This window comes from Metarhizium robertsii (assembly GCF_000187425.2).
Source record: "Metarhizium robertsii ARSEF 23 chromosome Unknown MAA_Scf_10, whole genome shotgun sequence".
Classification (NCBI taxonomy): domain Eukaryota; kingdom Fungi; phylum Ascomycota; class Sordariomycetes; order Hypocreales; family Clavicipitaceae; genus Metarhizium; species Metarhizium robertsii.
In genome coordinates, this window is record NW_011942150.1 from 747,901 (window position 1) to 772,197 (window position 24,297).

Sequence of the window (24,297 nt, forward strand, 5' to 3'; positions counted from 1 at the left end):
TAGGCGCGATGCAAAAATGGACCAAAAACCGGATGAACCACCCATCCTCCGATCCCCGATAATGCAAATGGCTTCAAGTTGACCTGGGCAATGGGCACACATGGCTGAAGAACGTGTCGCATGGGGCAAATACTTGCCCCATTTCGCGAAGTCCGTACCCGTTCTTACACGCGTTACATTTGGTCGGCCCATTCTATCCATCCATGGCCCATAGCATAGGCGCTGCGGAACAACTTGGCTTGCATCCTTGATTGTATTGACCTAATCTCCTCCGTCCGCCTTGTAGTACCATGATCATCCGAGTGTCTCTTATGTATATGGCCGTCAGGTGCCACCACTCCCCCTGAGCGGAAACCCGGAAGAGATATTACCATACATATGTAGCTGAGACTTAGAAACTTGGCTCTGGAATTCGTTGAAACCTTTTGTTAGAATCAACTACACCTTTATTCGAAAATGCCTTCTAGAATCTTGCCCGGCAAGCATATGCCTGCACAGGGCCACCAGCGCAGAGAGGCAGACTACTGGCAAAATGCTCTTGCCGACTGCAAATGCGCGACATTCCCAGCGATCCCGGAGACAGTTGAGCAATGTTTGCCCGATGCACTGGTAGAGCATCGGTTTGCGAAGCTTCAGCAAAACGGCGCAGCCACGTCCATGTCCAATGTTGCTCGCGCGGCATGGGCCCTGGTTGTTGCACGCATCACGAATTCGGATGACGTCGTCTTCGGCGCCGTCGTCTTTGGAACCACTCGGGACTCAAACATGACGATAGTGCCTGTGCGTATCGAGACGGCCATGGACCTCACGATCGCAGCTTATTTGGGCATGGTCCAGCAGCAGGAAGAGGACATGACTCCGTTTGAGCAGACGGGGTTATCAAGCATCATGCAGACTTGCCCCGGTGCTCAGCAGGCCTGCCAGTTCCAGTCGCTGCTGGCCGTTCATTCACACGAGAGCAACGGCGAGCGCCTGGACGACCAGAGATATGCTCTCGTACTGGAGATTCGACCGGAAGAGGACCAATTCTCCGCATTGGCAAGGTTCGACTCGCGCGTCATGGACCACAAGACGGTGGAGAGATTGCTTGAACGGTTCGAGCTTGTCATGACGGAGCTCTGCCGTGGAGGCCCCAAGATGAGGGTTCAGGACATCCACATGGCCGGCAAGCATGATGAAGAAGAAATTTGGAAATGGAATGCGACGGTCCCGGAAGCAGTTGAACGTTGCCCTCACCATATATTCGAGCAACGATCACGAGCTCATCCCAACAAGCTCGCCGTACACGCCTGGGACGGTGTCTTGACCTACGGTGAGCTGGACCGCCTGTCCGGGACCCTGGCCGGACGGCTCTTGGATTTGGGCGTTGGCCCCGATGATCTGGTGCCATTGTGCTTTGAGAAATCAATGTATACAGTCGTTGCCATGGTTGCCGTGCTGAAGGCCGGTGCTGGTTTTGTCTTACTAGACCCAGCCCTGCCCGAGCAGCGTCTTCAGATTATTGTCGACCAAATTCAGGCAAAAATCATGGTGTCATCCGTCTCGACGTATGAAATGAGCTCAAGAATGGCGTCCGAGGTAGTCGCCATCAGCTCCGGCTTCTTCTCAGAGGTTGAGCCTCGGCCTTGTACACAGTCACACCCTCCCAGCCCATCATCCGTCATGTACGTCGTCTACACCTCGGGCAGCACCGGGACGCCCAAAGGCGCAGCCATTACCCATCAAAATCACGCCACAGCCCTCTATTACCAGGCAGAGCGGTTGGGCCTGACGGACCAGTCGAGAATCTACGACTTCTCCTCGTACAGCTTTGATATATCAATATTCAACGCGTTTTCTGCCCTAACGCTCGGAGGATGCTTGTGTGTCCCCAGCGACTACGAACGGCAAGATAAATTAGCAGAGAGCATAACATCGTACAACGCCGACTTTATATACCTAACACCGACTGTAGCTCGGCAATTATCCCCGCAGAAGACGCCTACTCTCCAGACCATAGCCTTTATCGGCGAGGCTCTGCATCCAAAGGATGTCGGCATCTGGTGGGACAAGGTGCGAGTCGTCAACGCATATGGGCCATCCGAGTGCACCACAGCAAGCACCCTACGAACCAGTCCCTCGACCCCCGAGGAAGCCTGCAGCATCGGCAAGGGCGCGGGAATGGTAACATGGATCGTGGACCCCAACAATCACAATGTTCTCCTCCCACCTGGCTCTATTGGCGAGCTGCTCCTCGAAGGACCCCTCATCGGCCGTGGCTATCTTGGTGACGCGAAAAAGAATGCTGCCGCGTTTATCAAGGACCCTGCGTGGCTGATAAAAGGTGCATCTGGCAGCAAAGGACGTAGCGGACGCCTCTATAAGACGGGGGATCTTGTACAATACCTAGCCGATGGAAACCTCAAGTTTATCGGGAGAAATGATAACCAGGTCAAGATCCGTGGCAACCGCGTGGAACTCGGCGAGGTTGAGCACGCGCTCCGGGATTGCGTCGAAACCAGGAGTGTCGTCGCTGAGATTATTATCCCACGGGGGAGCAAGTCGAGTGCGACGCTTGCAGCATTCCTTGAAGCCGAGGAAGAGGAAGAGGACGACACCGAGTCCGAGGTGACCGCGAGGATGTTGCCGGTGCCGGCGGAGATCAAGGACAAGATGGCTCAGCGTCTTCCCATCTACATGGTACCGACGGTCTTGTTCTCGATGAAAAGGCTGCCCATGACCGCGTCGGGAAAGATACACCGCAAACAGCTGCGCGACATTGGCGGACGCTTTTCTGCGCGGCAGATGGTCGAGATGCACACCAAGGGGCGAGCAAAGCGACAACCACTATCCGAGGTTGAGAAGCAGGTGCACAGGATATGGTCACAGGTTCTTGGTATCGATGCGTCCATGATTGGGCTGGATGATAGCTTCTTCGAGCTCGGTGGCGACTCGCTCGGTGCCATGGAAGTCGTGTCAGAGGCTCGCAAGGTAGGTCTTGAGCTGACAGTCGTAGATATTTTCAAGCACCGTAGCGTCGAGAATGTCGCAGGACAAGCCCGGCGTACGACAAATGGATCTCTCGAAGCTCTTTCACCATTCTCCCTCATTAGCAAGGACACTGATGTCGCATCGTTGATACAAGACATGGCGATGGACTATGAACTGGACGGGGCATCGATACAAGACGCGTTCCCCTGCACATCCCTTCAAGAAGGTCTTGTATCGTTGACCTCGAAATCACCAGGAGACTATGTCATGCAGGGGATCCTAGAACTAGCACCCGATATTGACGTTGATGCTTTCCGAAATGCATGGGAGCAGGTCGCCACCGCGGGTCAGATTCTTCGAACAAGAATCCTGCAATCTAGGCATCACGGAACTCTGCAGATAGTTGTCGATGAGAGTGTTTCATGGGTGGAAGCAACAGATCTGGACAGCTACCTCGCCGAAGACAAGAAGAAGCCCATGGAAATTGGCCAGCCTCTGGTGCGATATGCTCTCATCAAGGACGACAACGCTGCCACGAGATGGTTTGTGTGGACCATTCATCACTCGCTTTTCGATGAATGGTCCCTGACTCTCATCATTGACGCCGTGACGCGGGTGTATCAGGGCAAGTCGATAACCATGCCTCACTTTCAGCCCTTTATAAAGTACGTCGAGAAGCAGAGGGATGAGAAAATGGCCAACTACTGGCGCCAGTCTCTCGCAGACTGTGAGTGCCCTTCCTTCCCGGCGCTTCCTCCATCCCTGGAGCAGCCGGTGACGGATGGAGTGATGGAGCATGCTCTGCACCACCCCCAGCACGATTCAAGTGTCACGGCGTCAACAATAATTCGAGCTGCGTGGGCACTCATCACGTCCCGCATGACAAACTCGGACGATGTTGTGTTTGGTGCTACCTTGTCCGGAAGAGGCGCCGCGGTGCCCGGCGTGGAAGCCATCGCCGCCCCAACCATTACCACTGTCCCCGTCCGAATAAGACTATCCAGGGAGCAAAAGGTTGCAGACTATCTCAAGACAGTGCAAGAACTTGCCACCGACATGATACCGTTCGAACAGATGGGACTGCAGCATATTGCCAAACTCAGCCCTGGCGCACGGCAGGCCTGCAACTTCCAGACGCTGCTCGTGATTCAACCACACGACAGCAGCAAGACACAAGAGGTGCTTGGAAAGTGGCACCTCAGTAACCAACAGCAGTCGTTCAACACGTACAGTTTGATTCTGGAGATTCAGCTTGGAGAGACCATGGCAGCCAGAGCTAGCTATGACTCCCGGGTGATCAAGCCATGGCTGGTCGAGAGACTACTGGAGCGACTCGACTTTCTCATGGATCAGCTTGATAACGCAGAGCCTGATCAGGCTGTGGCAGAAGTCGACACTGTCTCCGGTAAAGATATCGAGCAGCTATGGAACTGGAATCGCACCGTCCCGACAACATCTGAGCTGTGTATCCACCACGTATTGGAGACGCAGGCACATTCGCGCCCCGATTCACCAGCCCTCTGTGCCTGGGATGGACAAGTAACCTATAGGGAGCTCAATCACCTTGCTGCACAACTAGCAACTCACCTTGTCAAGCGTGGGGTTGGCCCCGAGGTACTTGTTCCGCTGTACTTTGAAAAGTCAATGTGGACAAATGTCGCGATGCTCGGTGTTCTCAAGGCAGGCGGTGGCTTTGTGCTTCTCGACCCGTCGCTTCCCGAGCAGCGTTTGCAGGAAATGATACGACAGACCAAGGCCAAGCTGCTGGTGTCATCAAGATCGAATCAGAGTGCCAGCTTGCGCCTGGTACCAGAAGTCGTCACTCTTGGTTCAAAGTTTTTCGCCGAACTCGCGAGTGAGCCCGACATGAACGGCACCAAGGGCCACAAGGAGACCATCGGCCAGGCTACCCCGTTCTCTACAGCATACGTGCTGTTTACGTCTGGCAGCACGGGAACTCCAAAGGGCGTGGTCATCACCCACAGCAACGTCACCTCGGCTGTTCCCGAGCACGTCAGATGCTTGGGATACACTGCTGCCTCGAGGATCTATGACTTTGCATCGTACAGCTTTGGTGCTTCACTCAATAATGCCTTTGCGGCCCTCATGGCTGGGGGTTGCCTGTGCATCCCGAGTGACGAAGACCGCAGAAGCAACTTGGCGGCAAGCTTGACGGCTCTCAAGGGGACGTCGATCCTTCTCACTCCCTCCGTCGCCGAGTCCTTGTCCCCCGACTCGGTCTCCGGCTTGAAGACTCTCATCTTTGGGGGTGAAGCGGTGCGACACAAAGACGTGAAACCTTGGTGGGGAAAGGCAAAGGTCCTCACCGCGTACGGATCGAGTGAGGTCACAACCGTCGCTACGGTCAATACGCAGGCCTCCAATATGGACGAGGCAGCCGAGATAGGGACAGGGGCTGGCGGCGTAACCTGGGTAGTTGACCCGGATGACCACCACAAGCTTCTGCCACCGGGGTGCATTGGTGAGCTGCTCCTGGAAGGGCCGCTCGTTGGATCGGGGTACCTCGGAGATGCCATCAAGTCCGCAGAGGTCTTCATCAAAAACCCCCCGGCATGGCTGTTAGAGGGAGCCTCTGGCCACCAGGGACGACGTGGCGTGCTCTACAAGACCGGCGACTTGGTACGATATAACGAGAACGGAAACCTGTCCTACATCGGGAGAAAGGACGCCCAAGTCAAGATCCGCGGACAGCGCGTCGAGCTGGGCGAGGTCGAGTTCAGAGTCCAGCAATGTTTTCCCGAGGCAAAGCAAGTCGCGGCCGAAGTCGTCGTTCCTTGCGGAAAGAAGTCGAGTCCCACGTTGGCTGCATTCCTTGTGCTCGATGACGCCCAGCAGGCCTCGTCCTCGTTTCAGACACTGCCCGTCGACACAGACAGGATGGAGCAGCTGGCCAAGCAGCTGCCGAGCTACATGGTGCCGGTGCTGTTCTTGGCCATTAAGGAAATGCCCATGACGGCCAGCGGCAAGATGAACAGGAGACGGCTGCGCGAGCTCGGAGGCACCGTCACCGCCCAACAGCTGGCAGACCTGGGCACCAGCGGGCAGGTAGCCAAGCGCCAGCCAAGGACGAAGCTCGAGAGGCAGCTCCAGGCACTCTGGGCTCGCGTCCTCAACATTGATGCGTCGGCCATCGGACTCGACGACAGCTTCTATCGCCTCGGCGGCGACTCCATCTCGGCCATGCAGGTCTCACACGGCGCGCGCGCGTTCCATGTGCACATTGGCGTTGTTGATATCCTCCGACAAAGGACCATATCCAACCTGGCCCAGGCCACAGGCACCCAGGGAAGCACCAACGGTGCCACACTCATCAACGCACATGCGCCCGACCAACCAGTGACAAGAGTTGATAACGGCCCAGCACAGTTGAGCCCGATCCAGAGACTGTACTTCGTTCTGCAGAATGACCCGACAGCTTGCTTTGACCAGTTCTTTTACCTCGGTTTGCGCAGGACCACGAGCCATCAACTCGTGTCGGCGGCGCTGGAGACGATTGTCCGCAGACACGGCGTCTTGCGTGCTCGCTTCCGCCAAAATGACCATGGAGGCTGGGAGCAGCGCATCAGCGACGACGTTGATGCATCTCTGCTGTTTCGGGTCGAGTCGGGCGTGTCTGGGACGGCCGAAGCCATCGCCAAAAGTCGTGCGGCATTGAGCATCACCGAAGGGCCCATCTTTTCCGCCGTGCTCTTCGACAAGCCGGACCATCAGACTCTCTTTCTCACAATACACCATCTTGTCATTGATTTGGTGTCCTGGAGGGTGCTGATGCAGGAGCTGGAGGACATTATCACAAACGGACCTCTGACGGCACCGCCTTCGATGGATTTTCCCACTTGGAGCGCCATGCAAGCGCAGTATGCCAAAGAAAGTCTGCACGCAAATGCCCCCGATCTGCCTGAGAGCCAGACAAACATGGCATACTGGGGAATGGAGTCTAATCCCAACCTAAAGAGCGGTGCCATTGTCGAGCACTTCACCATGGACGAGCCGACCAGCTCGCTCATTCTCGGCCGCTGCAATGACGCCCTAGGGACGCGTCCCCTCGAACTCATGATAGCGGCGCTCGCTTACTCGTTCAGTCGCATCTTCAGTGATTGTGCGCTTCCAGCAGTCTTCAGCGAGGGTCATGGTCGTGAGGTTTGGCATGACAGCCTCGACATCACCACCACCCTGGGATGGTTTTCCACCATTTTCCCCGTTCGAGTTTCCCCAGGCGCGAATGGTCTCATCGACTTCATCCGCGAAACAAAGGACTGTATACGAAGCTTGTCGCGCAATGGCTGGTCATATTTTACCTCCCGATTTGCGGATGAGAGCAACGCCAGCCGATTTGGAACCGACTTTCCCGTCGAGGTCATGTTCAACTATGCGGGCTTTTATCGCAACCTGGAGCGGCAGGACGGCCTTTTCGAGCAGCTCAGCGTCCCAGAAAACTGCGACCCGCCCTCTTGCCGGGACGTACGAAGGTTCGCCCTATTTGACTTTGACGTACAGGTCGTCAGAGGGTGCATCGTGGGAGAAGTCGAGTTCCACAAAGACATGCATCACAGGGACGACATTATGAGATGGATTGGCGAGTATCAAAGCACCCTGAGGCAGATGGCAACAGACCTGCCCAGAATTTCTCCCGGATGGACTTTGAGCGACTTCCCCAATGTCTTCAACACTTACGGGGATATCCAAGAGTTCCGCAACCAAACCCTGGTGCAGCTCGGGGTCGAGCCCCTTGATGTAGAGGATATATTCCCCTGCGCTCCTCTGCAACAAGGCATCATACTCGCTCAGGCAAAGGAAGAGGCCAACTACCTACGGTGGTGCGACATCGAGATAGAGCTCGACGCAAACCAGCAGCTGGACCGGGCGAAGCTCACCGACGCTTGGAAGGCTGTCGTCAAGCGACACGCGATGCTGCGTGCTGTGCTGGTCGACGACTTTCCAGGAAGCAGCCGGCCCATGCATGTCGTGCTGAAAGACCCTGAACTTGGCATCTCATGGGGGGCCGAGACCATGTGCTTTCCAGATTTCAACAAGTATGGCCTTCAACATCGGCTGCAGGTGTGCTCGTTTGGTGAGAGGCGGGCTCGTCTGCGGCTTCACATGAACCACGCAATCACCGATGGCTTCTCGCAGAGCCTGTTGTGTAAAGATCTTCAGGCTGCCTATCATGACCAGCTCGAGGCTGCCGGATCGTACAAGGATTTCATCTTACATCTGGAAAACCAGTCACAGGAGGCCAGGTTGGAGTTTTGGTCCCAGTACTTGGCTGGTGTTGAACCGACCCTTTTCCCAACATCGGACTGTACAATCCCCTCCAAAGTCGAGCAAGTCGCCGTGCCAAATCTCGACTCTGAAAGCATTCGCGCCTTCTGTGCGAAATGGGACGTAACCGCTGCGACAATTATGAAGCTGGCGTGGGGTCTTGTGCTCGGCATGTACGCTGCAACTCCGGCACCCTGCTTTGGAAACCTATACTCTGGTCGAGATATACCAGTTGAAGGCATCGACAGCATATTTGGACCTCTGATCGGAATGATTCCATGCTGCATTCACTTGAACGGGTCCAAGGGGGTTCTTGACACCTTGAAGGAGGTTCAGACTGACTATCTCAGCACGATCCCATATCAGCACTCCCCTCTGGCTGAAGTCCACAGGGCAGCTGGGCTTCTTGGCTCACGTCAGCTGTTCAATACGTTGCTGTCGTACCAGAAGAATACCGATGAGACACGCGGAAATGAAGGTGGACTGACGGTCCGGGTTGCGGACAGCTATGACCTGACAGAGGTAAGAAAAACATATATGCTCCTATGTACAGCGACACTAACGCATTAAAGTATGACGTGACAATTGACGTCGTTGATGGCACCGCCGAAATCGAGGTTCTGATCGACTTCAGAGCAGGTTGTCTCTCGACCAACGACGCAGCTCGACTAGCAGCCTGCTTCAGTGCCGCCGTTTCCGACATTGTAGCCAACCCCTTGAAGCCGACCAAGGATCTCTGCTTGCTAGGAAGACGTGATCTGGACATAATATGGGGATGGAACAGCACTGTGCCCGCAGCTGATGAGCGATTTGTCCATGATCTAATCCGAGAACGCAGCTTGGCCCAGCCACATGAACCAGCCATATGTGCCTGGGATGGCGAGCTTTCGTACAAGGAATTGGACGATCTTTCCACCAGACTGGCCGGCCATCTTCATCAAGTAGGAGTCCAGCCTGGAGCACTAGTACCGCTGTGCTTCGAGAAATCATTGTACACGTCTGTGGCGATGCTCGCCGTGGTCAAGATGGGCGCAGCTTTTGTTCTACTAGATCCCTCTTTGCCAGAGCAACGACTACAGTCCATGACTCAACAGGTTGGAAGTAACCTCATCCTATCCTCAGCCTCCAACCGGCATCTTTGCGCCCGCCTGTGCAAGACGGTTGTTCAGGTCAGCGCAGACTTCATTCCCACCACGACCTCTTCAATTCCAAGGCCAAAGACGGAGCCGCATTCGACCGCCATGTTCGCCGTCTTTACCTCGGGAAGCACCGGCACTCCAAAAGGCATAGTTCTTACACATACCAACTTTACCACTGCTTTGATGCATCAAGCCGAAGCTCTTGGATTCAAGGAAACATCTAGAGTCTTTGATTTTGCGTCGTATGCTTTCGACCTGGCCGTCCACAATGCTTTCGCCACCTATGTCACTGGTGGTTGTCTTTGCGTTCCTTCTGATGAAGATCGTAGAGGAAACCCTGCCAGCGTCATGAAGGCGATGCGAGCCACGGTCGTGGAGCTGACGCCTTCGGTATCCCGTCTGATTGATCCAGCGACACTGCCAGATCTGGAAACCATAATTATGGGCGGCGAGGCCCTGTCTGTTGACGATGTGAACAGATGGTGGGGGAAGGCCCGGATCGTGAATATCTATGGACCGGCGGAAACACACATCAGCACCGTCAATGCAGATGCACCGAGCCCCGAGGAGGCTACTCTCCTGGGCAAAGGATCAGGTCTTGTGACCTGGATCGTCGACCCTGAGAACCGAAATCGTTTGATGCCGCCGGGATGCATCGGCGAACTGGCTCTTGAAGGTCCTCTTGTTGGTCAGGGCTACTTGAACGATGCGCAAAAAACGGCTGCGTCGTTTGTCGACGATCCCGCATGGCTGTTGCAAGGTTCCCCAGGCCACTCGGGAAGACACGGCAGAGTCTACTTTTCAGGAGATTTGGTGCGCTATCAAGATCATGGAAGTTTGGCATTTGTCGCCCGTAAGGATGCACAGATCAAAATCCGTGGCCAGAGGGTTGAGCTGGGTGAGGTTGAGCACTGCGTCCAGCAGTGCCTACCCGAGGCAATACGGGTGGTTGTCGATGTCATCACACCACAAGGAACTTCAACCCCCATGCTTTCTGCCTTTTTACAGATGGACAAGGCCATCGAGGTTGAGTCTCCCGCCGTCGAGGTCGTCCGTATACCTACAGACACGAAGAACATGCTCTCGCAGAGGCTTCCCGGCTACATGGTTCCAGCTGTGTTTTTTTACATGCGGAGACTGCCACAAACTCCCTCCGGAAAGACAGACCGAATCCAACTTCGTCAGGTTGGCGGGTCATTTTCTATCCAGCAGCTGGCCACGATACAGACCAACGGGCAAGGCCCAAAGCGGCAGCCTTTATCAGAAGCAGAGCGAAAGATGCAGCATATATGGGCACAGGTGCTGAACATTGACATGGCATCAATTGGTTTAGATGACAACTTTTTCGAGCTCGGAGGAGATTCGATTAGTGTCATGAAGCTGGTAGCACAAGCTCGAAAAGAAGGCCTTGTTCTCACAGTGGCAGCCATCTTCCGCCAGCCAACACTTGCCAATGTCACTCACCAGGCCGTTGCTCAACTGGAAAAAGGACCACAGGATCTGTCTCCGTTTTCACTCCTAGGGGAAGGTTTGGACGTGAAGGCGTTTGCCGAAGCCGCCATGAAACAACACCAAATTCCCACGTCCGTCACCATCCTGGATGCCTTTCCATGCACGCCACTGCAGGAAGGACTCTTGTCGCTCTCGATGAAGCGCTCGGGAAATTATGTCCTGCAGGCTAAACTAGAGTTGTCCTCAAACATCGATATCAGCAGATTCCGCAACGCGTGGGAGGAAGTAGTACGATCACTTCCAATCCTGAGGACTCGCATCATTGAGCACGACAGCTTGGGCCTCCTTCAGGCTGTTACTGACGAAAACATCAGTTGGATAGAGACATCCGGTCTCGATGACTACCTCGAAGCTGATCGACAACAAACCATGGGAGTCGGTCAACCGCTTGCCCGTTATGCCCTTGTCGGGGAGTCGGATGCCCGGTGGTTTGTGTGGACTGTTCATCATGTTCTCTACGACGGTTGGTCTGAACCACTAATTATCAAGGCCGTCAACAAGGCATATCAGGGAAGCAGCCTTGATCTGGGGCCCAGCTTCCAGACCTTTATAAAATACATCCAGGACAGCGATACTAGCAAAATGGTTGACTACTGGCGACAGGCGCTGAACGATTGCGAGGCAGTGCCTTTCCCGCCTCCGAGTTCATCTACAGAAGTGCAAGTTGCGGATGCATCTGTTGAACAGCCATTACCACGCCCAAGGAATAAGAAATTTACAGCATCAACGGTCATTCGTGCTGCTTGGGCACTTGTTGCCGGCGGAGCTACCGACTCGGGAGATGTGTGCTTTGGCGTCACCGTCTCTGGAAGAAATGCTCCGGTTCCAGACATCGAGCGGATGGTTGGTCCTACCTTCGCTACCCTTCCTTTGCGGGTCCGCCTCTCGAAAAACCAGGCCATCGCAGACTATCTTGAAACGATACAGCAGCAGGCAACAGACATGATACCCTTTGAGCAAATGGGCCTACATCGCATCGCGAAAATCTCGCCGGGCAGCCAGCAAGCCTGCAACTTCCAGACTCTTCTCGTCATTCAGCCTCAGGAGGAGGATGCTGGAGAGAATGTACTTGGCGAATGGCATGATGGTGACCAACACCAGTGGTTCAATACTCATGGACTCACCATTCTGGTACAGATCAGCGCTAGTGACATTACTGTCAAGGCAAGCTTCAACGCAAAGGTAATTTCGGCATGGGCCGTGCAACTGCTACTGCAACAGCTTGCACACGTTATGCAGCAGCTCGACAATGGAGGTGTTAAAGCACTGGCAACCATTGCCATGGCTACTCCCCAGGATCTCGAAAAAATCTGGGCGTGGAACCAGAACGTTCCGCGTCCAGCTGATCAATGCATTCATGAGTTAATTGCGGACCGAGTCCGTATACATCCCAACGCCCCAGCGGTGTGCGCCTGGGATGGCGAACTTACATATCAACGACTCGACCAGCTCTCCTCCGACTTGGCCAGCCGTCTAGCTGACCTGGGCGTGGGACCGGCTGTATTTGTGGCCCTCTGCTTTGAGAAATCGATGTGGGCGACGGTGGCGATGCTCGCCATGGTCAAGACTGGCGGAGCCTTCGTATTGCTGGACGCCTCCCTTCCCCAGCAACGCCTCAAGTCCGTGGTTGGGCAAGTGGAGGCGGCCATGATTCTGACTTCTTCTACGAATGAGACTTTGAGTCGACAGCTCTGTGAAAATGTGGTCATCGCTCAAGACTTGATGACTGGGATGCAAGATATTGTGCGCCCTCTGCCAGCCCCTGAACTTGACTCGGTCATTTACGCTGTTTTCACTTCTGGTACTACCGGAACACCAAAGGGCGCAATTATTAACCATAGAAGCTCTGCTTCGGCTGTTCTTCATCAGATCAAAGGGTTCGGTTATACAACTGAAACCCGAGTGTACGATTTTTCCACATATAGCTTTGACGGCTGCATCTTGAATGCCTTTACCGTGCTCGCTGCTGGCGGCTGCCTATGTGTCCCTACGGATGATGGCCGCAAAAACAATTTGGCTGACAGTATGGAGTCGTTGAGATCCAACGCCGTGTTTCTCACTCCGTCTGTTGCCGAGCTACTATCTCCAGAACAGCTACCCTCACTGAGGTCCATGATTCTCGGTGGAGAAGCCATACGTGTCAAGGACATCCAGCCATGGTGGGACGCAGAGTCTGTCAAGATCATTACTATTTATGGACCAAGCGAGTGTACTCCAGTCAGCATGATCAACCCCGAGCCGACGAGCCCCGAAAATGCCGTCCGCCTCGGATGGGGCGCCGGGCAAGTGACGTGGATTGTGGACCCGGAGGATTTCAATTCCCTGACTCCCCTCGGGAGTATTGGTGAGCTTCTGCTTGAAGGTCCTCTTGTCGGTCAGGGCTATTTGCATGAGCCGGAGAAGACGGCGGACGCCTTTATCATGGACCCCGTGTGGTTGCTGCAAGGCGTAGATGGTCGCCCTGGTCGACACGGGAGACTTTACAAGACGGGTGACTTGGTTCGGTACAACCAAGATGGCAGCATATCATATATCGGCCGCAAAGATGACCAAGTCAAGCTTCGTGGACAGCGAGTCGAGCTCGGCGAGGTTGAACGCCACGTTCGGATTAGTATGCCGCAGGCAAAGCAGGCTGTTGCTGAAGTCATTGTGCCACGGTCGGATAAGTCAAATCCAGCGCTAGCCGTCTTCCTCCAGATTGAGGACAGCATGATGATCAACGGCGTCTCAACAGAAAACCCCCCCAAAGCAGCGGTCCTGCTGCCCTCTGCAGATGTCCTGCAGAAGCTGGCCGAAAGTCTTCCCACATATATGGTGCCGACAGTATTTTTCGCAATGCGGCAACTCCCAATGGGCACAACCGGAAAGATGGACAGAAAGGAGCTGCGCCGTATTGGTTCATCCTTTTCTGCCCAGGAGCTAGCTCAGGCACGAACAGCCCAGCAAGGGCCAAAGCGGCAACCGGCATCAGAGGCGGAGCGGCAGATGCAACAAGTTTGGGCAAAGGTGCTTGGTATTCCACCAGCCTCGGTTGGCCGAGATGACAACTTCTTCCAGCTGGGAGGCGACTCAATAACAGCCATGAAACTTGTGGGGGAGGCACGCAAGGCCGGTCTTGAATTGGTGGTGGCAGACATGTTCCGTTATCCAAGGCTCCACGAGGCGGCGACGCAAGCCCAGATGCTCGGTAGGAACACCAAGGTCCCCAAAATGCTGATAGATGGGCCTGCTGAGCAGTCGTTTGCTCAAGCGCGCCTGTGGTTCCTGGAACAGCTTTATCCTGGGTTGACATGGTATCTCATGCCCTGCATTATGCGACTCACGGGACCGCTACGGCTTGATGCATTAACCGCAGCCTTCATTGCCCTGGAAGATCGCCACGAAACTTTGCGAACAACCTTTTCCACCCGAGAAGGCACCAACCTGCAGCACATCCATGCCGTTCGGTCAAGGGAGCTGACTGTGGTGGACATGTCGGCGGACCAGGAGAGTCTGCCACACGTACTATCTCAAGATGAGACGACACCATTCAATCTAGAGAACGAACCGGGATGGAGAGTCACACTCTATCGTGTTGGTGACGACGAACACATTTTATCAATTGTCTTGCACCATATTATATCCGACGGCTGGTCCATTGACATTCTCCGCAGAGAATTAAGCTCGTTTTACTCTGCTGCTCTTCGTGGGGAGGATCCGCTGTCAAACATCGATCCCTTGCCGATTCAGTATAAAGACTTTTCTGTCTGGCAAAGGCAACAAGCCCAAGTTGATGAACATGAGCGGCAACTCAAGTATTGGATGACGGAGCTAGAGACGAGTCATCCAGCAGAATTCTTGTGCGACAAGCCTCGACCACCCACCTTGTCTGGAAAGGCTGACGTACGGGAGGTTTGTATAGATGGCCCGGTATACGACAAACTGCAGGAGTTTTGTAGGACCCATGGCATGACACCATTTATTGTGCTGCTAGCTGCATTCCGGGCCACACACTATCGTCTGACGGGTGATGGCGACGGAGTCATTGGCAGCCCCAACGCCAATCGTGACAGATGGGAGCTCAAGGACACAATTGGCTTCTTTGTCAACATGCAATGTCTTCGTGTCAAGATTGAAGACGAATCTGTTACGTTTGGCGAGTTGGTCAAGCTCGTCCAATCGGCTGCCATTTCATCCCTTGCCAATCAGGATGTGCCATTCGAGAGACTCGTTTCAAAGTTGCGAAAGGAACGCGATTTGTCTCGCCATCCGCTCATCCAGCTTGTCTTTGCTGTACACTCACAGCTAGATCTTGGAAAGTTTGCACTCGAAGGCTATGAAATCGAGTACATTGATCAGTCAATCACCACAAGATTCGATCTCGAATTTCACTTCTTCACCGAAGAAAAAGGACTGCGTGGACAGTTGATCTTTTCGACGGACCTCTTTCATCCCGACACCATAGACAACGTACTTGAAGTCTTTCGAACCGTACTCGAGAAGGGTCTCAACGAGCCACAAACACCCGTGGCCGCTTTGCCATTAATGACAGATGGGGGCTACGATAAACTTGATTCCATGGGACTGATTCAAGTAAAGCAGACCGCCTACCCTCGAAACTCGAGCATAGTCGACGAGTTCCGACAACAGGTTGCTGCCTGCGCAGACCGTGTAGCTGTCAAAGACGCCTCCTCGCAGCTGACTTATGCTCAGCTAGATGGCTTGTCTGAGCATGTTGCTCAATGGTTGATGAGCAAGTCCCTCGCTCCAGAGACCCTTATCGGAGTGTTTTGCGGTCGCTCTTGCCAAAGCATCATCGCCATCTTGGGCATTCTCAAGGCTAACCATGCCTATTTGCCATTTGACCTCAAGATTCCTGCAAGTCGAATGGAAGGCATTATCTCGTCGATAGGCCACATGCTGGTTCTAACGGGAGACGGCGTACGAGTTCCCAGCTTTGCGCTCGAAGTGGAGTTTGTCATGATTTCAGAAGCCCTTGAGCACGGGGCACGGATGAGTAGCATTCAAAGGAATACTTGCCCGAGTCCTTCACCTTCAAGTCTTGCCTATGTCATGTTCACTTCAGGCTCGACAGGCCGACCGAAGGGAGTCATGGTGGAGCATCGCAGCGTACTGCGTCTTATCAAGGACGATGACCTGAGGCCGCATGGCTCAGGCATCATTGCGCACATGTCCAACATTGCCTTTGACGCTGCAACCTGGGAGATTTACGGGGCCCTCTTGAATGGAGGCACGGTTATATGTATTGACCTTCTCACGGTGTTGGACTACGCTGCCACTTCCAGAATCTTTGCCGAGGAGAAGATTCAGGCCATCTTCATCACTCCTGCTCTGTTAAAGCAGTACCTGTCTAATTGTCCGACTGCAATCGGCCTCCTCGACACCATATATGTTGGCGGCGACAGGCTAGACCCCCAGGATGTATTCACGGCTCGGAGCCTCATGCGAGGGGGCAAGGTGTATAACGGTTATGGGCCTACCGAAAACACCACCTTCAGTACAACATACCGCTTGCCTGTCAAGGATATTTGCGTTAACGGAGTGGCCATTGGCAGAGCACTCAGCAACTCGGGTGCGTATGTGATGGACACGCAGCAATGCCTGGTTCCGCTCGGCGTTGTTGGAGAGCTTGTGGTTACAGGAGACGGCCTCGCCAGGGGTTATCTGGATTCTCAAAGAAACACCGGTCGGTTTATCAATGTTACGATCGACGGCAAGACGGTCAGGGCCTATCGAACCGGCGATCTTGCTCGGTGCCGGCCATCCGATGGGCAGATTGAGTGCCTGAGGCGAATGGACGCCCAAGTCAAGATTCGAGGCCAGCGTGTCGAGCTGGGAGAAATCGAGCACGTACTGCGCAACCATGAGTCGGTGAATGATGCAGTTGTTACGCTACAGCAAGATCCCCAGGGCGCCCGCCTCATTGGGTTTATCACACTTGATGAGCCCGACATTCAACACAAGGTTCAACGTATGGAACAAGAAGTGGATGGCGACGACGAAAAAAAGCAAGTCGAAGTGTGGGAGGAGTCTTTTGACACGGACATTTATGCAGGCTTCGACAATGTGAAGCCTGAGCTGATTGGACGAGACTTTGTCGGTTGGACCTCCATGTACGACGGAAGTGAGATTGACAAGGGCGAAATGAATGAGTGGCTAGATGACACCATTGACACGATCCTCAATGGCGGCCAGGCCGGTCATGTTCTTGAGCTTGGATCTGGTTCCGGCATGATTCTCTTCAACCTATGCAACAACGGAATGCGGAGCTATGTTGGCCTTGACCCGTCCCAGAAAGCAGTCGAATTCGTCACAAGGGCAGCAAAGTCTATGCCTATGGCGGACAAGATCCGGATGTACAAGGGCACGGCGACCGATGTTGGTCATCTGGGCCTGACAACCGAATATGATCTCGCCATTGTCAACTCGGTTGCTCAATACTTTCCCAGCTTGAAGTATCTTACCAAGGTGGTCGAACGTGTTCTCCAGCAGAATGCAAAGACCTTCTTCTTTGGCGATATGCGATCTTACGCCATGTACAAGGAGTTTACAGTCACCCGCTCATTGTACAGGGTTGGAAAGAAGCCAACAAAGGATGACTTGCGCCGACAGATGGCCAGCATGGAGCAGATGGAGGTGGAATTCCAAGTTGATCCAGCATTTTTTACTGCACTGCCAAGTCTGCTACCTGATCTTGTCGAGCACGTTGAGATTCTTCCAAAGAAGATGCAGGCTACAAACGAGCTTAGCTGTTATCGCTATGCTGCCGTGGTGCATGGCAAGGGCCAAGGCTTGCAAATTCGCGACGCGGAAGGTCCATGGATTGACTTTATGAAAGATGGGCTACATCATGAGTCGCTTCTGAAGCTCTTGCAATCTTCAACTTCACCCACCGTGTCCGTTGCCAATATTCCTTACAGCAAGACAATCTTTGAAAGACATGTCCTAGACATGCTTGGCGATGCAGACGGTGACGAAGACTGGCTATCATCTGCTCGCCAAAAGGCCAACGATTGTGCTTCATTGTGTGCGATTGATCTCGTGCAGTTGGCCAGGTCTACTGGGTACCAGGTGGAAATTAGCTGGGCTCGTCAACGCTCCCAGCGCGGTGGCCTGGATGCCATCTTTCACCGACACGAATCCAATGGACAGAGGGTCATGTTTCGGTTCCCCATTGACGATGCACATCAGTCGCTTAGCAGCCAGCCACTTCGGCAGCAGGTGAAACAAAAGATTCGGGAACAGCTTCGAGATGGGATGCAGAGCCAGTTGCTTCCTTACATGATTCCTCAGGCGGTCCATATACTCGACAAGATGCCCGTCAACGAAAACGGCAAAGTCGATCGCCGCGCCCTTACTGAAAGCCTGCAGAGCCGAGCAACGAGGGGACCACTCCGGCAGCCGACAAGCAAGACGCAGCGGCAGCTACAAGCAATCTGGGCCCAGGTTCTTAACACTGATGCCAACTCGATTGGCTTGGATGACAGTTTCTTCCAGGTTGGTGGTGACTCCCTGGGTGCTATGAGGCTTGTCGGCGATGCTCGCAAAATAGGACTCAACCTCGCAGTAGCCGACGTCTTCCGCCGCCCGGTGTTGCGTGACATGGCTGAAGGCCTTCCTTTGGCCAAGGCCATGGAGAGCATTCCAAAGACGGAGGTGGATGGCCCTGTCGAGCAATCGTTTGCCCAGCGGCGCCTTTGGTTCTTGGAACAATTATACCCAGGCTTGACTTGGTACATGATGCCAAGCGCAATACGGCTTCGGGGCCACCTTGAGCTCGATGCTCTCAATACGGCAGTCCTCGCCTTGGAAAAGCGGCACGAGACTCTTCGAACCACATTTGTGTCTCAAAACGATGTCCACCTGCAGGAGGTGCATCCTTTCCAGGCCAAGAAGATTAGGGTTGTCAGTGTTACCGAGGACAACCTGATGAAAGCATTGGAAGACGACCAGAGGACGCCATTTGATCTCAAGACCGAGCCAGGCTGGAGGGTTACAGTCTTTCGTCTGGATGACACCAATTATTTGCTTTCCATCATCATGCATCATATCGTGTCTGATGGTTGGTCTGTCGATATCCTTCGTGCGGAGCTGGAGAAGTTCTATTCGGCCGCGATCCGAAACCAGGACCCTCTGGCCCTCGTTGAATCGTTACCTATCCAGTACAGAGACTTTTCCGTTTGGCAGAAGCAGCAAGACCAACTAGACGAGCACCAGCGACAACTCTCCTACTGGGTCAAACAGCTAGAAACTAGCCAGCCAGCAGAGTTTCTCTGTGACAAGCCCAGGCCGGCGGCCCTTTCCGGAGAAGCAGCTGTGGAAAGCCTTCGAATCGATGGCGCATTGTATCAGCAGCTGCGGACATTCTGCCGCACACAGAGCGTGACGCCTTTTGTAGCTCTCCTTTCTACCTTTAGGGTAGCGCATTTCTTCTTGACTGGCTCGACTGATGCAACCATGGGAACAGTCAACGCAAACCGCGACCGCTGGGAAGTCAAAGACATGATTGGGTTCTTTGTTAATATGCAATGCATTCGAATCAGGGTCGAGGCCGAGTCCTTTAAGCAACTTGTCCAGCAGGTTCACGCAACAACCATTGCCTCCTTTGCCAATCAAGACGTCCCTTTCGAAAATATTGTTTCTCAGCTAAACAGAGGCAGGGACTTGTCACGTCACCCGCTTGCGCAGCTTGTCTTTGCTCTGCATTCTCAGATGGACCTCGGCGAGTTTGTGCTGGAGGGTTTGGACACCGAAATGGTCAAGGTACCGCCCACCACTAGATTCGATCTCGAGTTCCATTTCTTCCAGGAACAGGAGGCCTTCCAAGGTGAGGTCCTTTACTCTACAGACCTATTTGATGCCCAGACAATTCGCAACATGCTGTCGGTCTTCAAGAGAGTTCTCGAGGCCGGCCTTGGAGATCCGAACGCGGCAATAACGTCAATGTCGCTGCTCTCGGATGCTGACTACGCCAAGCTCGATCAAATGGGTCTTGTCGAGATTGATCGAGTGGATTGCCCCGACGCCAGCATCGTTGATCTCTTCCGTCAGCAGGCTCTGCTCAATCCTGACAAGGTTGCTGTCAAGGATTCATCCTCTCAGCTCACATATGCCGAGTTGGACCAGCAGTCCGATTCAACTGCCAGGTGGTTAGCCAAACGCTGCCTTGCTCCTGGGACCCTCATCGGGGTGTTTTCCAGCCGATGCTGTCGCACCGTAGTTGCACTATTGGGCATCTTGAAGGCCAACCTGGCGTATCTGCCTTTTGATGTCCACACCCCGCGAGCACGAATGGAGAAGATCCTAGGCTCTGTGGATGGGCAGACGCTCGTCCTTGTTGGAAATAACGTGCAGGTTCCTGAGGGTCTGGACGTTTCATTTGTTCCGATCGCTGAGACACTCCACGAGGCCACATCTGAGATTCACATCACGGCTCCCAATGCCACCAGCCTTGCCTATGTCATGTTCACGTCGGGCTCTACAGGCAACCCAAAGGGCGTTATGATTAATCACCGTGGTATAGTGCGGCTGGTAAAGGGAAGCAACATGGCGAGCTACTTGCCGTCTACTCCAACAATGGCTCACATCACAAATATCGCCTTTGATGTCTCAGGATGGGAAATATATGGTGCTCTTCTCAACGGTGGCATGGTAGTCTGTATCAGTGCCATGGATGTATTGGACTTTAGAGCCGTGCCTGAGATATTCGCCAGGGAAAAGATTCAAGCGGCTATATTCACGCCGGCCCTTTTGAAGCAATACCTCATTCAATGCCCTCCAGTCATCGGTGCTCTCACTGCTCTTTATGTGGCAGGAGACCGAGCCGACTCGCAAGATCTATTCATGGCACAAGGTCTCATGAGTGGCCATATCATTAATGCCTATGGCCCAACTGAAAACTCGGTCATCAGCACCCTGTATTGCCTACAGAATGGAGAGAGGTGCGTCAATGGAGTGCCTATAGGGAAGGCCATCAGCAACTCCGGTGCATACGTCATGGATCAACAACAGCAACTTGTACCGTTGGGGGTGGTCGGGGAGCTGGTGGTGACTGGGGACGGTCTTGCAAGGGGATATACGGATCCGGGCCGAGATATCGACCGCTTTGTTACCGTCACGATTGGTCACAAACGAGTCAAAGCTTATCGAACAGGTGACTATGTACGCTATCGCACAGACGGACAGTTGGAGTTTTTCGGGCGAATTGATGGCCAAATTAAGATTCGAGGCCACCGTGTTGAGCTGGGCGAGATTGAGCACTGTCTACGCAGTCACGACTCTGTTCACGACGCCATTGTCGTCTTGCAAGAAGGTCAGGAGGCCCAGCTCGCCGCATTTGTTACCGTCAATGAAGCAACGGAAGATGCCGGACAAGAAGAGGATGTGACCGATATTGTCAATGTGTGGGGGGAGCTTTTCGATGCGGACACTTACAGTACGATTCAAGACGTCAAGCCTGAGACTATTGGAAGAGATTTCACCGGATGGGTTTCCACGTATACTGGACAAGATATTGACAAACAGGAGATGAATGAGTGGCTCGACGATACCATGGCAACCATCAATGCTTACGAACCACGGAATGTTCTCGAGATTGGAACGGGTACCGGAATGATTCTCTTCAACTTGAAGGGAGTGCAAAGCTATGTCGGCCTTGAACCTTCTGAAAAGGCAGTGGAGTTTACAGTCAGGGCAGCCAAGTCAATGTCGATGCTCAGAGACAAGGTTTGCGTATACCAAGGAACAGCGGCAGACGTCAAGCGGCTACCCACAATGTTGCCCAACCTTGTGGTCATCAATTCGGTTGCTCAATATTTTCCCAGCCAGGAATACCTTGTCAAGGTTATAGAAGACGTCGTTCAACTAGGCGGCGTTGAGACCCTTTTCTTCGGTGACATCCGATCATATGCCTTGAACACACAGTTCCAAGCCAGCAGAGCATTGCGCATCGCTGGAGAAGCTGCAAGCAAGGACGAAATTCGCCGCAAAATGGAGGATATAAAACGAGCGGACATGGAGCTGATGGTCGATCCAGCCTTTTTTACTGCTCTGGCAGCTCGGTTCAAGTTTATTCACCACGTCGAAATTCTTCCAAAGCGGATGAAGGCTGTAAACGAACTCAGCTGCTATCGCTACTCTGCTGTTGTCCATCTCCAGCACGACTCGCAGCTGCATGTTCACGAAGTTGAAAGTGAGTGGATCGACTTTCAAAAGAACAACTTGAACCGACAATCGCTCTTGGAGCTCTTGGGTCAAACATCGTCCACTCTGGCCGTCAGCAACATTCCTTTCCAGAACACAATCATTGAGAGGCATGTTGTCGAGGCACTCGACAGGGGGCAAGGCCCTGATTGGATCACGTCCGCCCTACGCAACGCTGAACATTGCCCTTCAATGTCTGTGGCCGGCTTGGTCGAGTTGGCGCATTTGGCATGCTTCCAGGTGGAAATTAGCTGTGCCCGCCAGTATTCACAGCGCGGTGGTCTTGATGCCATCTTCCACCGTCAACAACCGTCCCGTGGGGATAGAGTCTTATTCAGGTTCCCTACCGACCATAACCGCCCTTCACATCTGTTGACCAGCCGGCCTCTACGGTTACAGCTGTACCAGACGGTCCAAGAGGGCCTCTTCGAGAGACTTCAGACTCAGCTTCCTTCGTACATGGTCCCCCATGCAATTACCGTCGTCGATGAACTACCAATAAACGAGAATGGCAAGGTTGACCGCCGGGCGCTTGCAGCCAGGACTCAAACACGCACAGCGGCCCGAGCCTCGATACGACAGCCAACTACAGACATGGAGCGGGAGATGCAGAGAATCTGGTCCCATGTGCTCCACATCAGTTTGGATTCCATTGGGTTGGACGACAGTTTCTTCCACCTCGGAGGCAACTCGATCACGGCCATGCGCATCGTTTCAGAGGCTCGCAAGGTGGGGTTCAAACTATCCGTGGCGGATATTTTTCGTCATGACGTGCTTGAAGACCTGGCCTGCCACCTCAGCCCAGAGGAAGAGGAGACGGACATTGTATTTGTTGACCGCCCGCCACCAGTCTCTGTCCTCGAGGAGATTACCGCCCTCGGTGTCTCTGTTGACGACGTTGAGGATGTGTTGCCTCTCACGAGCTTCCAAGAAAAGATTGTGCTTGACGGTGAGACGGTTGGGCAACACGCAAACTACTTTTACATTGATCTTGAAGACTTGGATGTATCAAAGATTCAAACAAGTTACTGGGCGACTTTGGACAAGTTCTCGATTCTCCGTGCACGCTTCCTCCATCTTGAAGGGAAGCTATGGCAAGTTGTTTTTCGACAGCTCAGGTTGCCAATTCACATCGAGGATGTAGATGATGTTAACCAGGCTGCCCATCAGTTCTGTGTCAAGGACTTGCACGAGATGAGCTCGACCGATATTCCAATCTCGATTACGCTTCTGCGACACAAGGACGGCGTGCGACTAATTCTTCGACTCTCGCACGCTCAGTACGATGGAATTTCTTTTCCCATTATTTTGCAATCGCTCATGGACGAATACAGCGGAATCGAACGCCCTGCTGGCCCTACCTTCGGCAGGTTCCTGTCCTATGCAGCTCAGCAACGAACAAAGGCCATTACATACTGGACCAAGGTTCTGACAGGATCGTCTCTTACCGTTCCTGAACCAATCCTCCGCCCCAAAGCCATCTCGGGGTCGCCTCAGCGAGTCTATGAAGAAGCAGAGATAGATTTGCCGCAGCTACCTAGCAAGACTACCCCGGCAACCCTACTGAGCGCGGCATGGGCTCTGCTGCTATCGCACATTACCGGAGAAGACGATGTTGTCTTTGGCCACGTCGTTGCAGGGCGCAACGCTGCTATGTCTGGCATTGATGAGGTGGTCGGGACGTGCCTCAACATTGTTCCCATTCGCGTCAATCTTCCCGCGGCACACACTCCCAGGCAGCTACTGCTCTCCGTGCAGGAGCAGTTCTTCTTCGGAGAGGCGGATTTGCTTGGCTTTAAAGACATTATTGAGCAATGTACGGATTGGCCTGCTGGCACCACCTTTGACTCAATGATCCAGCATCAAAACATTGATGAGCATCCGGAAATTGAGTCTGCAGGAGCCGCATCTCAAGTGCAGTTCTTTGAGAACTCGCATCTGGTGCCGCCGTCCTTGTTTGTAGTGTCGTACCCTAGAGGGCGCCACCTTGATGTTAAACTCTTTGGCAATACTCATATCCTGACCAAGGAGATGGCAAAGGGTTTAATAGATCGTCTGTGTAAAATTACAGAAGAATTGGGCAACTTAGATTGCTCGTTGCAGGTATTACGGGATCGCCATGGGCGGTTATCAGAGGAGTAGTCCCCGGAATATTAGGTTAGAAGATTGGTGGGGTACACTATTTGAGGAT

General features: G+C 53.6%; 1 protein-coding gene across 1 annotated transcript; it reads left to right on the forward strand.

The window, feature by feature from the left end:
- Window positions 1–456: 456 nt before the first annotated feature.
- On the forward strand, window positions 457–24,248 carry MAA_10043 (destruxin synthetase, DtxS1; the record flags this gene model as incomplete). The annotated part of the gene is made up of 2 exons (XM_007828041.2): window positions 457–8,775; window positions 8,826–24,248. The coding sequence occupies 2 exons, from the start codon at window positions 457–459 to the stop codon at window positions 24,246–24,248; spliced, it is 23,742 nt and encodes a 7,913-aa protein (XP_007826232.2).
- Between the last annotated feature and the right edge of the window lie 49 nt (window positions 24,249–24,297).